At 42.0% G+C, this 14,872-nt stretch overlaps 1 protein-coding gene across 4 annotated transcripts in view; it reads right to left on the reverse strand.

The window, feature by feature from the left end:
• The window catches only part of kcnq1.2 (potassium voltage-gated channel, KQT-like subfamily, member 1.2), a 163,551-nt gene that overhangs the window by 92,184 nt on the left and 56,495 nt on the right, over positions 1–14,872 (reverse strand). Inside the window, exons 15-16 of one of the 4 annotated variants that reach the window (XM_019361773.2) lie at positions 11,002–11,081; positions 10,045–10,059 (exon numbers count right to left, since the gene is read on the reverse strand). The exons of the other annotated variants lie outside the window; for them this stretch is intronic. Coding sequence (XP_019217318.1) covers positions 11,012–11,081 — 70 coding nt within the window. The 3' untranslated portion in view covers positions 10,045–10,059; positions 11,002–11,011. Of the gene's footprint in view, positions 1–10,044; positions 10,060–11,001; positions 11,082–14,872 lie in introns of those variants that run through there. 4 annotated transcript variants of the gene reach the window in all.

Genomic DNA, 14,872 nt, shown 5'->3' on the forward strand with positions numbered 1-14,872 from the left:
AGGGACAATTAATTTCTACTAAAGAATTATTTTTGGATCCATTAATTTTGTTTGGGTTTTTTTGGATTGTGACAGACTTTTAAAGTTGAAACACAGGCATTCACAGGCACTGCATCGGTTTGTTGTTGACTGGCTCATAAAAACAGACTGCATGCCTCTGCCAAGGCTGAAAATTCACTCCACACCACGCATGGGTTGAGTTTCTGGATCCAGAAGCATCTGGATCTGGATTAGTTTGTGATATTCCTTGAGAACATAAGATGATTTATTTAAATTTGGAACCTATTTGTAAAGACGTAAAGAGAAATTTCCTGGATCCAGGTCGACTCCAAAAGATAATCACTTTTAGTCAATCAGACTTCACCTCTGAAGAAAAGGTTCATTGAGATCTGTTTTTTTTTTTTTTTTCCTGTGAACCAATAGAAAAAACTCAAACAACTCCATAACTGCTTTTTGGGGGGTTTTCAGCAACATTATGTCACCAGTGATGTCATGTAAGTTATATGAAGGTGCATTTTTCATTTTGCACATATGGTGACTTTTCCTTCCAATGTAGGTTTGGCCTTACCTACACTTATATAATACACATTTACTCTTCAACTAGCAATAAACCTCAAGAGCACTTTACAGAACTGAGGACATATAAAAATGTCCTCATTTTTTAAGCTGTCTTCACTAAAAGACAGTTCAGTAAAAAACACAGATGGGCACGCAACAGCACACAAACGCACACAAACAGGTGTAACTCAATCCTGTAATCCAATCCTGATCCCCTGATGCATAAGTCAGTCCTGTAACACTACCCAAACCTATGCCAGTGCAACACATGACACATACGAATGCACACGCACACACACACACACACCTATTACCAAAACGCACACTGTTCATACGGCTAGTTAGCCTGCAGCATATGTAGGGCTGGTGCTGTGAAGGGAACAAGCTTCTTTCCTATGCAGCCCCTGGCCACCATATGGCCAGTGGCTGGCCTTGGTAATTGATGGTATCTGTCGGTCTGTCCGCGGAGAGGGGCCCTGGGGCCCCGAGATGGCCAACTTAAAACATACAGAGATCCAGCATGGCGGTGGAGGGGGGAGATGCTAGTGTTTCAGCCCTTCTCCTCTATTCATCCATTCATCTATACAAAGAATTAACTCCCCCAACTCCCACACCGCACACCACAATTGTGCTCGGGTTTTCTGATAAAGGCCTCCACTCGCTCTCTCTCTCTCTCTCTCTCTGGTTGGCCCAGACCTCCCGTCTTTGAGTTAGAGTAAGGGGCTTCAAAGCCCCCTCGACTGGGCTCAGTCTAGGTGCCTGGTTCTGTTCTCCATGCCCTCCTCCACTGCTCTGCTGCTCCTAAGGTAACACCCAGAATGGGCTCTTTGATTGGTGTACAGTCAGCCAGATGGCACCCATTGATTGCATGGTGATCACTGGGTACTGACAGACTGAGAATGGGAGACAACACTGGCAAGGTGCTGGTCTATCGCTCACAAAACGCACACACACACAAAAGAAGAAAATATGAGGCCTTTGTGTCCCTCTTTATGTTTTTCCACATAATATATGTGACACTCCTGGTCATTCATAGACATATAAGAGAATGCAGGCTGTTTATGATTTTCTCCTAATCCCGCCATACATGGCCTAACTAAAAAAAATCACATACAGCCCCATTTTCTCAGGGTCTGATGACCTTTACACATCTGCGTGTGACTATTTCCACAGCGTATGCTCACTATACCCCACCTCCCCATCACCAGGGGTGAAACGGACGTACACAGGATGGGATGAGTGTGAAAGCGTGGGAGAGAGAGGAGAGGAGCAGGGCTTGTTCCCACAGGCCTGACTCATGGTTCTACACTTCCAACAAAGACCTCTGCAGCAGGGCACGGCACCCTAGCGTGTGAAGCAGACGGATGCACAAACACACATGAAAACAAATGCAACACATCTATGTGCACATTATCTAACACGCTTTCACAGCGCACCGTGCCTAAAGAGTTATGGTAAGTACAATATTTTTGCAGCTTTGTAAATTAATTTATAACTTCACAATACTACAGAGACCCGGACTGAGAAAACAGGAGAAAGCAGATATTATGCACTAATTCTAACATTGTTCTAACAGCAAACATGAGGCGCAAAGACACCATCCCTATAACGTCTTGATTTTTGATTATTCATGTTCAAAACTGTGTTCTGTTGTGAGCCTGTCAACCCATCCACACGCATGCAAATCCATCTCACTCTTGGCTCATTTAAATGCTCCAAAGTTTTTATGATGCCAAGAACAATGCAATGTTTTATGCACTCGGACATGAACTTGCGGGATTCTGGTGATGAACTTAGAACTTCAAAAGCTTTGCGGATTGAACCCATTGAAAGGACAGGCCCATATGATGTAACGTCTCAAGCCATCTAGTAAAATGAACATCAATGGATGATGCATTAGAAGCTGATCCCAAATCCAGTGCGTGGGAAGCTGAAAGCCAGATGACACTCATTTTAATATCTAAGCATTTCGTTCCCACTTCAGCACCATTGTAGCGGCCACAGTGTTTAATCATTTCCTCTGAATTCTTTGAACTGTGTTCAGTTCCAAAATAAAAATACTTAAAAGCTAGCTAAAAAAAAAGAGTTGTTATTGGGTCTTAAAATAAAAATAAAGGGCACCATCATTTTTATCATTGTTTTGGATGTGAGGTCGGTGAGGTCACAGCATCGAAATATATTTCTCCTGCTTTACAGAGAAGAAGTGCCATTATGGCAAACACTGACAACACCTCTGTACTGATATGGCCAAAAGATTAGCATGCAAATGCAATCACAATGACACAACTGTTGCCCAGGAGTGCAAGTTTCTGCCTATGAGTTCTTAGCAAAGCAAAGGATACCAAACCACATGGTGATTTTTCACTTTTTTGTAAAGAAAGTCTAGCTGTTAATTCAACCACAGCCAGCAGTAGTCGAAAGCACAAGCAATCCATTAAAACTTTTTTTAATATAATACAAATGATTATCCATAATTTTCCCTTTACTTTTATTATTAGTTTTAGTTACATTTTAAATGTTTTTTATTCGTTATTTGTTATTTTATGGGAGTTTTTTGGGTGTGCTTTACATTTTTTGTAAGGTTGTGCAAGGTTATTCATAGTCTGATGTACCAAACTTGTATGACACATTAATGTGTTAATAAACAGGCATAAATGGAGTCATGCACTGTGCGAGCTGTTGAGTTTGTTCTTCTTTTTTCCGTTTTTAGTGATATAATTTTGCACAGTTATGTTTTTACTTTCTCATTCTACGAGTACAGCATGTACTGCAGTTATTTTGTTTTGTTTTCAAGCGCTACTACGCAAAATTGACAAATTCCCCAGTTTTCTGACTTGGCCTGAAGGAGGCATTATATGTGCTTTTAGTCAAACAGGCAAGTATTAGCGATGCTGTAGGGTTTAAATCTATATCACAGATTATGTATCTCTTATAAAATGGGCATAGTATTGCACTATCCATACCAGTAACAGTCAGCCAACCATACCATGGCCTCATGAACCTCTGGACTGACATCAGTTTTCATTCTAATTTTGCAGAAATCTGATACGGTCCATTTGGCAGCCGACATACACATTACAGACAACAAGTCTCCTTTGGGTTTTTCTTTCTTTCTTTATTTTCTTCCATATGGCACCAAAGCAGCTCTGTTTGTCATTCTTCTTTTATTTATTGTATTTAGTGCTGCCTATAAAAGCCCCCGGCTCCTCCCATGTCTTTCCCCCCGTACATTACAGGTCTGTCTGTGGTCTGGACAAACAATGATGACTATAGTGAAAAGCTGCCTGCTTGGTTGAATGGCTGGTCTTATCTGCAGTATGCAGGCCACGGGATGGCAGCAGCACATGTGCTGATGACAGCCTCACACTGGACAGTTTCTGGCGCAATACAATACCTTCCACTGTACACCTGTCGCCTACTTAGGCGTCTACAATGTCTAGACTAATCCAAAATAAGAACCAGGACGCTCTCGGAGCATGCATGAGTTATTTTACAGTCCAGTCTTTAGGCAGGAGATGTCGACACCCTATAAGAACACCATCGCATCTGCCACAGTGAGATTTAGCATCGCTGACTTTGGAGATGTAGCGGACAACGTCAGCCACCCGCCCTCGTACTCCCACCCACCCCTCACAACTTAGCCACCGCCTTTGTTCAGCCACTGTTTGCCCTGAGCTGCCCCGGCCCAGAACTGTTTGCTCTTTGGGGATGGAGAGAGTGATAAAGGAATGGAGGGAGATGGAGAGACATGGAGAGGCGACGAGGCTCTCGATTTGTATAAGGTCTCTGGCACCATTCAAGATTTCAGGCTTTGACAAATGGAGGCAATAAAGGGGCGAGGCCTGGCAGGGGCTCAATTAACCACTAGTGGGGCTGGAGAAGAGGGGGACATGGACCAAGAACCTCGCCTCTATAGAGAGGGAACAAGTAAACTGCAGGGAGGGGGAAGGTCTGGCAATTTGTTCAGCTGTCTGTCTGTCTGTCTCACTGTCTTTCCATCTTTCATTTGGATGTGTTGACTTAGCTTTTGCACTTGAGGGGCAACTTGAATTTGTCTTACTGTGTCCTCACAATCACAGATATAGAAAAAGGTAAACGGGTTATATTTTAAAGAAGCCTGAAGCTCAAGTGGAACTTGTTAACACATTGTTCAGTCTTTTTTACTAACCACTTCTTCATGCTCGTGTTTAATGAATTGTTGCAATGCTGCAAATGAACAAAGAATAACTCTTCAAAGCTAATCTAAAATTAACCTGGAAAAAACAATAGTTCACCCAAAAGCATCTGTCGTTCTATCCCAACACTACTTCAGCCAAGCGTACATGAATATGCTAGTGTAAACAGACCGTTACTTATGCAGAGCCAAAAAGCCAACAGTGCTTATTTAGGGGACAAGTTCACAATCTCCGTAGCGCTGCGATCCATTCTCAGTGACAGTCATTTGTGTACCTTACACTCTCAGCACCAGCTAGCTACCACCATTCAAATTCAAATTGAAACCTAGTGGGGGACAATGGTTGGGGATTCGCTGAGAGCAATTAGTAGTGGACTCCTCCAGTGTCTGGCCCAAAGACTTTCAGCCCTGTGGTTCCATCATGCAGAGGCACTGACCCCTTTCAGATGCAGGAAAGGAAGAAGAGAAAGAGGGTACTGAATAAAGAGAGCTGCCTAGTGGCACTGAAAAGAGACAAGGGGAGTGAACTGGCAGAGTTGGGACTGTGTGTTGGTTTTCCTCTCCCTGCATTACACTAACAGACATGAGCTGGAGTGTGATGGAGGGTGTATGGCTGTTGTGTCAACAGGAAATGCAGCAAAGACGATATTACCGTTAAGCCAGGTCATATCAGGCCAACATAAGGGTGCACACTAAAGGGACAATAAATTTAACAATAACTCTAAATATACTGGAAGTCTTTGAAAATCTGTGAATTTTTTACTTGTATCAAAAATGATTTTTTTTAAAAGCCCCAAAGCCGACTGTCTTAATTACAACTCACAGAAGAGCTGTTTCATGTGGCAAACTCTTCCTGTCTTTGAGAGATCTGCAAAGATGGTGCAACTCACTTATCTTCACAGCTGGAGACACACACACACACATATATATACATATATATACATATAATGCACACAGACACAGACAGGTAGAAACGTATATAAACACAACACGAAACAGACCGCAGATTATGAGTACATGCAGCACGACGTGAACGCAGACAGAACCACATCCAAGACACAGAAGAGAGAAACGAGCAGCAAAAAAAAAGCTACCAGTGAAGGAAACACTGAATGAAAACAGATAAGGTGAGTGTTGTGAACATATAAAAAGAGAGAGAGTGGAAAGATGTCAAGCGTTTAAAGTAAAACAGCTGCGAAGGGCCACCTGTTGATGCCGGTGGCAGCTGGGTACATTTTTTTTTTATCTCTCGCTGGTTCAGGAGCAGATCAAAGACGCGAAGCAGTTCGCCGAACATCAAACAATGCACAGACAATGAACCCACCTGATGACAAAGGAAGCGTAATTGGTTTATATGTTAAGTGATGAGAACGTAACTACTGATACCAGACACACCGCTGCAGACACCAAAAACCTTCTGCAAATCCTGAGGCCATGCATATGTAAGTGTGCGCTTTTGTGTGTGTGCGGAAGACGGAGTGTGTCTGCGTGAGACTGAAAATGTTTTCCACTCTCTGTGACTGACAGCAGGTCCACCCTGCCGCCACATGGATGTGGAATGTTTACACAGTATGAACGCTGGTGGTGACCCGACACCCAAGCACGAGTGTTTTATCTTTTCCAAAACCAGTGGAAATAAAACAAGAGTATTTTCTTCACTGGCGACTGCTGTGTGTGTGTGTGTGTGTGTGTGTGTGTGTGTGTGTGTGTCTGTGTTTCATGTTGTCTTTCATGTCGCAGATAGTAATTAGAGCCTGTTTCTATCCAAACACTCACTGCTGGGGTTTAAATCTAAATGTGTCAGTTTTCCAGTATTTAATTGTTGTTGTTTCAGATTCACATTTTTTTGTTGTCACTTTATAGTTTACTGAATAAAACATTTTTTTTAAATGTCCTATGAGGTCTGCTCTTTTTGTTATGTAGATTTCAATGTAGAGTTCTTACAGTTCTTTCCAATCCCATCTCTAATTTTTCCACAGTTGGTACTTATTTCATTTTACCTATTTCTTAAGTGCTTTTAACTCTAATGTTGTCTCTTTTGGTTTTTATGCTTTTCTTTACATTTTTTTTTGTTTCTTTTAATTTCACTGCTTCATGCTATGAATCATTTTGTGACTCCAGTCTGTGAAAAGCTCTAAATAAAGAAATTCAGCTCTGAGGAAGTGAGTGTGTAACGCTGTTTGTCTTCATTTTTACTTACCCTTTCTATCCAATATATAAGCAGTGGGGACAGACTAACATGTTTTATATATTTCTTTATAATGTCACATGTCACTCATCTGTGACCTGCAGCTTTTATGTCTCTGCAGCTATGATGAGGCTCCTCAGCTGCATCTCTACCCTCCAGTGAGGTCAAACGCAGGTCGTGGCTCTAAAGGGCTGAACTCCTGACACCCATCCCAAAGAGTGACACAGGTCATTGTGCAGCAACAGATAGCAGACACAATGAGTCTCAGTCTGAGTCCTGTTTTTGCCCAATGAGGTGTTTTTCTTTTTTGGCCACGGTGGCAGCTTGAAGGGATTCTCCTTTATGGTTGTCTAGTGATCCCATAATCACGCAGGCGTGTCACCACTTCACTGAATTTTGTCCAAATTTCATACCAGTGCAAATGATGTTTGAGAAGAGTTTCCTAGAACACTTTGGGAGATGATGGAACCTTTAAAGATGGAATTTGTGTAGAGAAAAACAAACTGATTCAGCCTCTGCTGAATGCATCACTGCAGTGTGGAGCTACTCCACTTCCCTCTCTCTCTCTACTATTTTTCCAAAACAGCACTAAGCCCACTTGAGGATACTTGAGGCTTGGAAGCCTCAAATTTTGGCAGTGGCTAGGAAAAAAAGTTGGGCGTCAGCCAAAGACAATATTTTTGATAAAAGAACATAGTACAAACCATCTATACTTATTACATTTCTATTTGATTTTCTGTCATTCAGCTCCCGAGTGAGCACCACTTATATGGGTATCAAGTTATAGCTATTGTTTTATTGTGCGCTAAATCAACAAGAAAGTCTTATCCAAAAAATGTGCAAACGCTTTTTCTCTTCTCAGCCGGAGCACTATACTATTTCAACGAATTATAAAACACAGTGGTTTTACATTTCGTGCTTAATCTCAATAAGGTCAGTCAGCAAATGTGATAATAACAAGTATGCCCTTATAACATATATAGCTTACACCACTTTGCCTCGGAGACCACAAATTGCACACGATGTTTAAAATATTGGGATTTAAACAAAATCCTTGGAGCTAGCTTACATAGAGTTTGCACAACAGCAAATATTTAGGTTTTGGCCAATTATTTATTTCAGAGATTTGACAATCAAAAACTGCAGCAGAAAGGAGAGCCAAGTTCAAGATCACTGAAGTTCAAGAAGCATAAGAGCTTGGCATCCTTTATATGATAAAATATATTTTTAAAGCATTCTGCAATAAGCCTTTTAAAAAAATATGCAATATGCAAGTACAAATCCTGTAGGTCATGACAACTACAGCCGGATTGATCTATATCAGACGGTATTAGCTGATATTTTCTGATATATTGGTGTTGGCATTTATAACAGCTGATAAATGAAAATGTACAAAGTAAAGAAACGAGATAAACACCCATCAACCATTTGTTATAAGTGTTGATGTTTCATATGTTGACCAGTGGGCACTTTGCAACTTCTCTTTCCTGTGCAAAGTTTTATATAGGATAGATAGAATCAATCAGTCAATATATACATCCATGCTCTTCTGCTTATCCCTCTCAGCGTATACAAATACACTATCCCAGCTACCATTAGGCGAGAGGCAGGGTACACCCTGTACAGGTCACTAATCTGACGCAGGGCTAACAAACAAACATTCACACTCACATTCACATCTATGTAATTCACACCTGGGTAATTTAGAATCATCAATTAACCTAACCCCACTAACTGATGTCTTTGGACTGTGAGAGGAAGCCAGAGTACCCAAACAGAACCCACGCAGACACATGCAAAACATGCAAACTTGACTAGAAAAGCTCCGCCCAGATGGTGGACTCAATATACCTGATTTTTAAATCAACAAATATAGTTGTGTTAGCATCTGTCTTAAAAATGCTATAATGGTTGAACTTTAATGACAGGCATCCAGATGTTGTGCTCATTTTCATTTCATTTAAGGAATTTCAGTATGTGCAGGAAGAGGCCTGACAACTTTTACACAGGAAAAACAGTTAGCGTGACAATGCCGATCAAATGCTGACAACCTAAAGTCCTGTAAGAGCACAACTCGCCATGTTTGATTTCAGTGAACACTACAATATCAACATTCAAGCAATAAGCCACTAAGTGTCTAATGTACATCATGACATCAGCTTATATTTGCACAGTGTCAATGCAATAAACTGCAGTGTCTGGTTCTTTACAGTTTCTTAAATGGTGAATAAAAATATATACAAATACTGTATATGAATACAGTACAACTACTCAGGAGTAATACAAATTGCAATACAGCAACAATATGTAGCTTGAATGTGATGAGTTACTGTAGTCTTTTAAGGCCGCTGTATTCAACTGTGCTACCACCAACACTTGATTTAATTTCATTCTTATACACAGATGCCCTTTACTCCATTTTATACTACAGATATTTCAGCTTGGTTTTGTTGTTGAGTCATTAAGGGTTTCAAAAAAAAGCTTCTACCTCATCAAAAAAAGACTGAACAGTCTGCACGTCCACATGTGTCACAGCTGAGCTTTCGCAAAACTCGCCCACAGAAGTGCAGAGCTAGAGAAGCAGCAGGTGTGAACGCCTCTGGGCTTGTCAGACAAGTTTACACACACGTGCGCAGACACACACACACACGCACACCACTTGGACAGTATTTCAACTTGTTGGCGTGCTTATAATCACCACCCCTTCCTCTCAGTTGCACCTCACTCTTTATCAAAAGACCCTGTGGCCAAACCAGGTGGCTGCTGCAAGGAAAGAAGAAAAAAAGAAGAAGAAGAAACTCCGCCCCCTCCCCACCTCACACACAAACACATACTAACACACACTTACACAGAATTCATCACTTTTGCCAAAGAGGAGGCCTGCCCAGCCCAGCTGTGGCTCTCGCCTTTACCATCTAATAACCATGACCTTCACGCTCTGCCTGTCAAACCTTTATTACTGGCTGCCACAGGGAAAGAGGGAGACAGAAAGAAAGAAAGTCAGAGAGAAAAGCAATAAAAGGCCACAGATGGGTGTGGGACAACACAGCTGACGAACAGAGAAACAGAGAGCTTTTCACATACCGTCATTGCTGCTGATGACTTCAGTGACCTGAGATTGGCTGACAGATGTCTGCGCCTTCAGAGATGCAAAATGTCAACAGATGATTTTTGCAGTCATAGATCTGCAAACTTCAAATCTCTGATATTGTCCAGCCTTGTAAAGCCTGTGAATTTGTGTACTCGAGGGGCCGTGTGTTCGTGTGTGTGTGTTTGCGCGCGCGAGAGAGACTGTCAGCTCACATCCTAAATCAACACACACTGAGCCTTTGCTGACAGACTAAAAATAATATCTAGGTTACAATGCTGTGCCAAGCTCCAAACACAACAAAGTCTCAGGAAGCAGTCTTTTCAGCCTGTTGCTATAGTTACTGACCACATGTGCAAGTCAGATAGGGGTGAGTGGTCAAGCTAGCAGTCAGCCTGCGTTGTCTCCCGGACTATAATAGGCCTAAAATATAACCTTCATTTAACTAGGCACAGATGTGTTGGAGATAGTGGGTTTGCGCTCACAGGTCATGCTAAGGGCATCTGATGAGTCCGGCACAAACCTCATATAACTTCAACAAAGGAGTGGAACAAGCTGATTAAGGGGTTTTCGGGGGGGTTTTCAATTATGGCACAGGAGGGAGACAAAGAAGAAAGCGGGGGGGTGGGGGCGCTGCAGGGAATCAGAATATTTTATCAGAAACAAATACAGCGTACAAAATTGGCCAAGAACACAGTGTGCAGCCCTGCGCCCTTATACAGATACATTATGTTAGAAATGGCACTGCACAGGAAAACTGCTTTGTGGTTACATCACTGTTTTACAAAGTGGCAAAAAGTATTTTGACCCTTTACTTAAATAAAAGTCATTATCCAATTAAAAAAAATACTACAACAGTTTTTTCAGCAAATAAGGAAGTAGCTGAAGTAAAAAGTAAAGTAATTCTACTGACTATGCAGAATGAGGTGTGAACGATCAGAGTGCTGGATGAAAACTGAATCATCATTATAAATGGATTAATGTTTATATCACCTTATCATGGTCACCCCTCCCTGAGCCTGGTTCTGTCGGTGGCTTCTTCCTGATACAAGGGAGTTTCACAGGTACATAAACTGTGAAACAATAAGTAAAGCTTTAAAATAAATGAAATGGCATGCAGGATGAGATTTGTCTGCATAATGTAAAAGCCTTCAGTGATTAAACTGATCAAAAATGTAACATAACATTTTTTAAATGAGTCCAACAAACTGTCAAAGTAAGGCTAAAAACAGTGGCTGTCATCAGTCAAGGCTGACTTGTTGCATCTGTCTTTTGCCATGTTATTGTGAATTTCCACCATAGGTGAAAGGAGGAGAGTCATAAATTTAGCTGATGTTTAGAAGGAGCTGAGGTTAACTGAGGATGATCCATCCTCCAGAGGAGGAAAGGATCCTGAGGCAATGTCAACAAACAAACTGCCACTGGAGAGTCGTTCACCATTATCATTTTTCACTGCAGTCAAGCTAATCCTTCAGGAATAAATTACTCCTGCAGAGGCAGCGTTCGCATTATTCTCTCATCATTTATGTACCCTTCAGTCCGCACTCCTCTCCTGTCACAGGATTTACAGAGGAAAATACTTGTGACTGTTAGCTAAAGCTGTTTTCACACGCATGCACTGCAGCCCTGAACTCTCCTCCACATTAAATGGCAAAGTCGCATGCAGGTCTTTGACATGCCAGCTCCCTCGCCCAGAGTCTGTATAATGTCTGACTGTGTCCATGTGAGGACGGAGGCAGTAACGGTCAATTCACAGCGAGCCACTGGGCGCCGTGTGCCCTGATTCAAGGCACGCTCTACCAAGGAAGCACCCACACCTAAAACAAACAGAGTATTTCCATTTGTGAGGCAGTACTACGGACCTGCTGCATGCATTTAAGGAAAAAAAGGCAAATTTGATTCTGCTGACAATGTCTAGAGTTAGTGTTCAAAAATGGCTTAAATCAAACACTGGCATGTGGCTGCTTATGTGCAGGTCGAACCCTTGAGTGGTTTAGAAAAAACATGAAAAAGAAAACAGGATGTAAAACATGCTCTCACAGTTACTACTGGATAATTACTGTACAGCTATACTGGACAACTCCCAAGTGTTGTCCAGTATAGCCGTCAAAAAAAGCATACCTAATGTATGCGTCATCAACTTTTCACAGCTAAATAAACACACAAGCTCTTTAAAAGTGCTTGAGAACAGGAGAGACATGATGGATAAGAGAGAGACTGTGCTGAGTGATACTGCACTGACACTGAAAACGTTTATTATAAATTCTGACATAGGGAGGAAATCTGCAGCTTTCTCATATGGAACGTTCTACTTCATGCACAATCACAACAGGCCTCTAACATTAGTGTGCACTAGATCACACACTTAGCTTCTGTGCTGGCTAGTCAGCTTTTCTAGTGTCAGTGGGTGCTCAATGCAATTCTGTGGTCAGTAAGAATTGAACACATAATAAAAAAGATCTAGAGCAGGAGTGTCAAACATAAGGCCCGGGGGCCAGAATTGGTCCAACAAAGGGCAACAAAACTTTTAGATGTGTAGCTGTACTTTCATTATTTTTACAGCTTTTCCTCTTGCTAAAGACATCCCCCACGACAATTTATACAACACCAAAGTAAATAAGTAAAAGATAGACAGAAAAATAATAATAACAGAATTTTTTTCACTATTATCTGCTATAGAAATGTTTTACAGTGGGTCCACAGTAAAAACAACAACAACAACAACAAAAAAGGCATTTTGTCAAATAACCAAACTTTTCCATTTAATAATTATAGGACAGTTTTTGCAATGAGATTACAATTACACAATTATTTCTAACAATTTTAGCCCAAATTTAACTTTTTAATTTTTTTTTTCTTATTGAATGTTTTTCAACAAGAAATTGATTTTTTTTCCCCCTTTTTTTCTTTATTAAAATACCACAATGTAGCTAAACTCCTTTAACTGACAGAAAGAGCAGTTTCACTGGTCCAGCCCACTTAAGATCAAAGTGGGCTGTGGACGTGGCCCATGATGTAAAATGAGTTTGACATCCCTGATCTAGAGAGACACTTATCTAACTAGAGACTGAAAAAAAAGGGTGTTGCTATAGTATTGCACCCTCATACTCTATCCATCATAATGTCACACCCTTTATTATGTACAGCAATATGAGATACAAAAATAAAATGTGCTTAAAAAGACACGTGGGATTGTGTTGCATATAAAAGCTATTGAAAAATGTTCTTGGTCGCTGTCATGCAATTAATGCGTCGTCCTCGTGGAGCAAAAGAAAGCCCGCGCGGTGAGCTAAGTGTCAATAGCTTCGGCCTTGAAAACCGCTCTCTTCTCCAGGTGGAGAGTTGAGCCAAGGTTGAGCTTGACTGAAACTTAACAGGTTAGAACACATGGTCTCTTTTTAATGGTTTCGTGCAGCTGCAGAGAAAACAGATTCCACTTGGCAAAATTCAAACTCAAAAATTCCCAGTGGCGCATTTACATCGGCTTCGAGCAGAAAACAGCCGTCCGCTAAGTGTTTTTCTTTCTTTCTTTCTCTGTGAGCTGTTTGACAGAAAATAAAAGGGGAAAAGCAGGGAAAAAAAACAACAACTCAATGCTCTGCAGCAGCATTTGGACTTGTACAAACTCTGGAGATATGTTTACCCCCAAACAATATATTAACTACTGCACTAATCTAAGTGTGCAGCTCTTATTTTTGTAGGTAGATAGAGTCAGCTAGGTGAGTAAGTCAGACAGCGAGCCAACTGGTCAGGCAGGGGCTCCCCAGCGAGGAGTGCAGCTGTGCTACTGACAGATCAGTGCAGGGCAGCGTGCAGCCGGCCCCTCCAGACCCTGGCACATCAAAGCTCCCGGCCCCCGTAGCTAGCCCCCCCCATAGCTCCCCAGCCGGCCACTTCAAAAGGCTTCTGGGTGCATCGCAGATTCCCATCAAAGGGCCTGGATGTAGCACTCACCCACGCAAGCAAACCAGCCAAGGAGATATGATTAAAAGCATATTATTGGGGAAAGGCAGGAGGACGGAGAAGAGGTTCAGCAGGAACAGAGTGGAGAGGGGAAAAATAAAAAAGACAGGATATCAGGATGAAGAGATCATTCTTTAGTTTTCACAAACATTATCAATTTCCTTATAATTCTTTTTTTTTCTCCCCCAAGATAAAACAGCCGTTGTCCGTTTTTAAGGCCATCAGAGCAGAGATGACGGATCTTGACAAAACTGGAAAGCTACCCATTTTTAGCCTCTTCCCTCTCTGTCCTCTCTTAGCCCTCAAGGTCACGCCTTAGGTCATTTAATATAAGCCACTGGCTACACAACCAATTCACACCTGAAATTGCCCGGCCTGTAGCAGCGAGTGGCCCTGAATGGTGGCATTGTTGTCCCTGTGGGGGGGCTCAGACAGCAGCACACCACAGCCAGTGATCACAATGGGAGCCTTAAGGCCTGGAATAATTTGACTAAACGCGTGGGATTTGTGAGCGCGGATTATCACCGTTCTGCCATGCAACCAACCAATGAGCCAATCAACCCCCTGCCAATCTGAGCCGTTTAAAGCGGCATTGTTTTCGAGCGAGACCGCAACAATGTCCGTGCTGAAATTTGGACGTTTCATGTTGATAAAGTAGCCGAAAATAAACACCGCACTTTTGAAGTGGGTTTTTTTGTAATAACACGAGTATTTTTGCAATTCTGTTTGCACACGTGACGCTGTCGATATGCCGCTCTTTAACCACCCAAGACATGCATCTCAATTTCCATTCGTTTCATGCCTCGCCCATTGTTGTTTAAAAAGTGTCGGCTGGCGAGGCTGGCGCTGCCGGGCTCCCGTCGCTGCTCACGCTCAGCTCCCAGCCTCCCCGCCTCATTAG

Source organism: Oreochromis niloticus, linkage group LG7, assembly GCF_001858045.2.
Source record: "Oreochromis niloticus isolate F11D_XX linkage group LG7, O_niloticus_UMD_NMBU, whole genome shotgun sequence".
In the NCBI taxonomy this organism is placed as follows: domain Eukaryota; kingdom Metazoa; phylum Chordata; class Actinopteri; order Cichliformes; family Cichlidae; genus Oreochromis; species Oreochromis niloticus.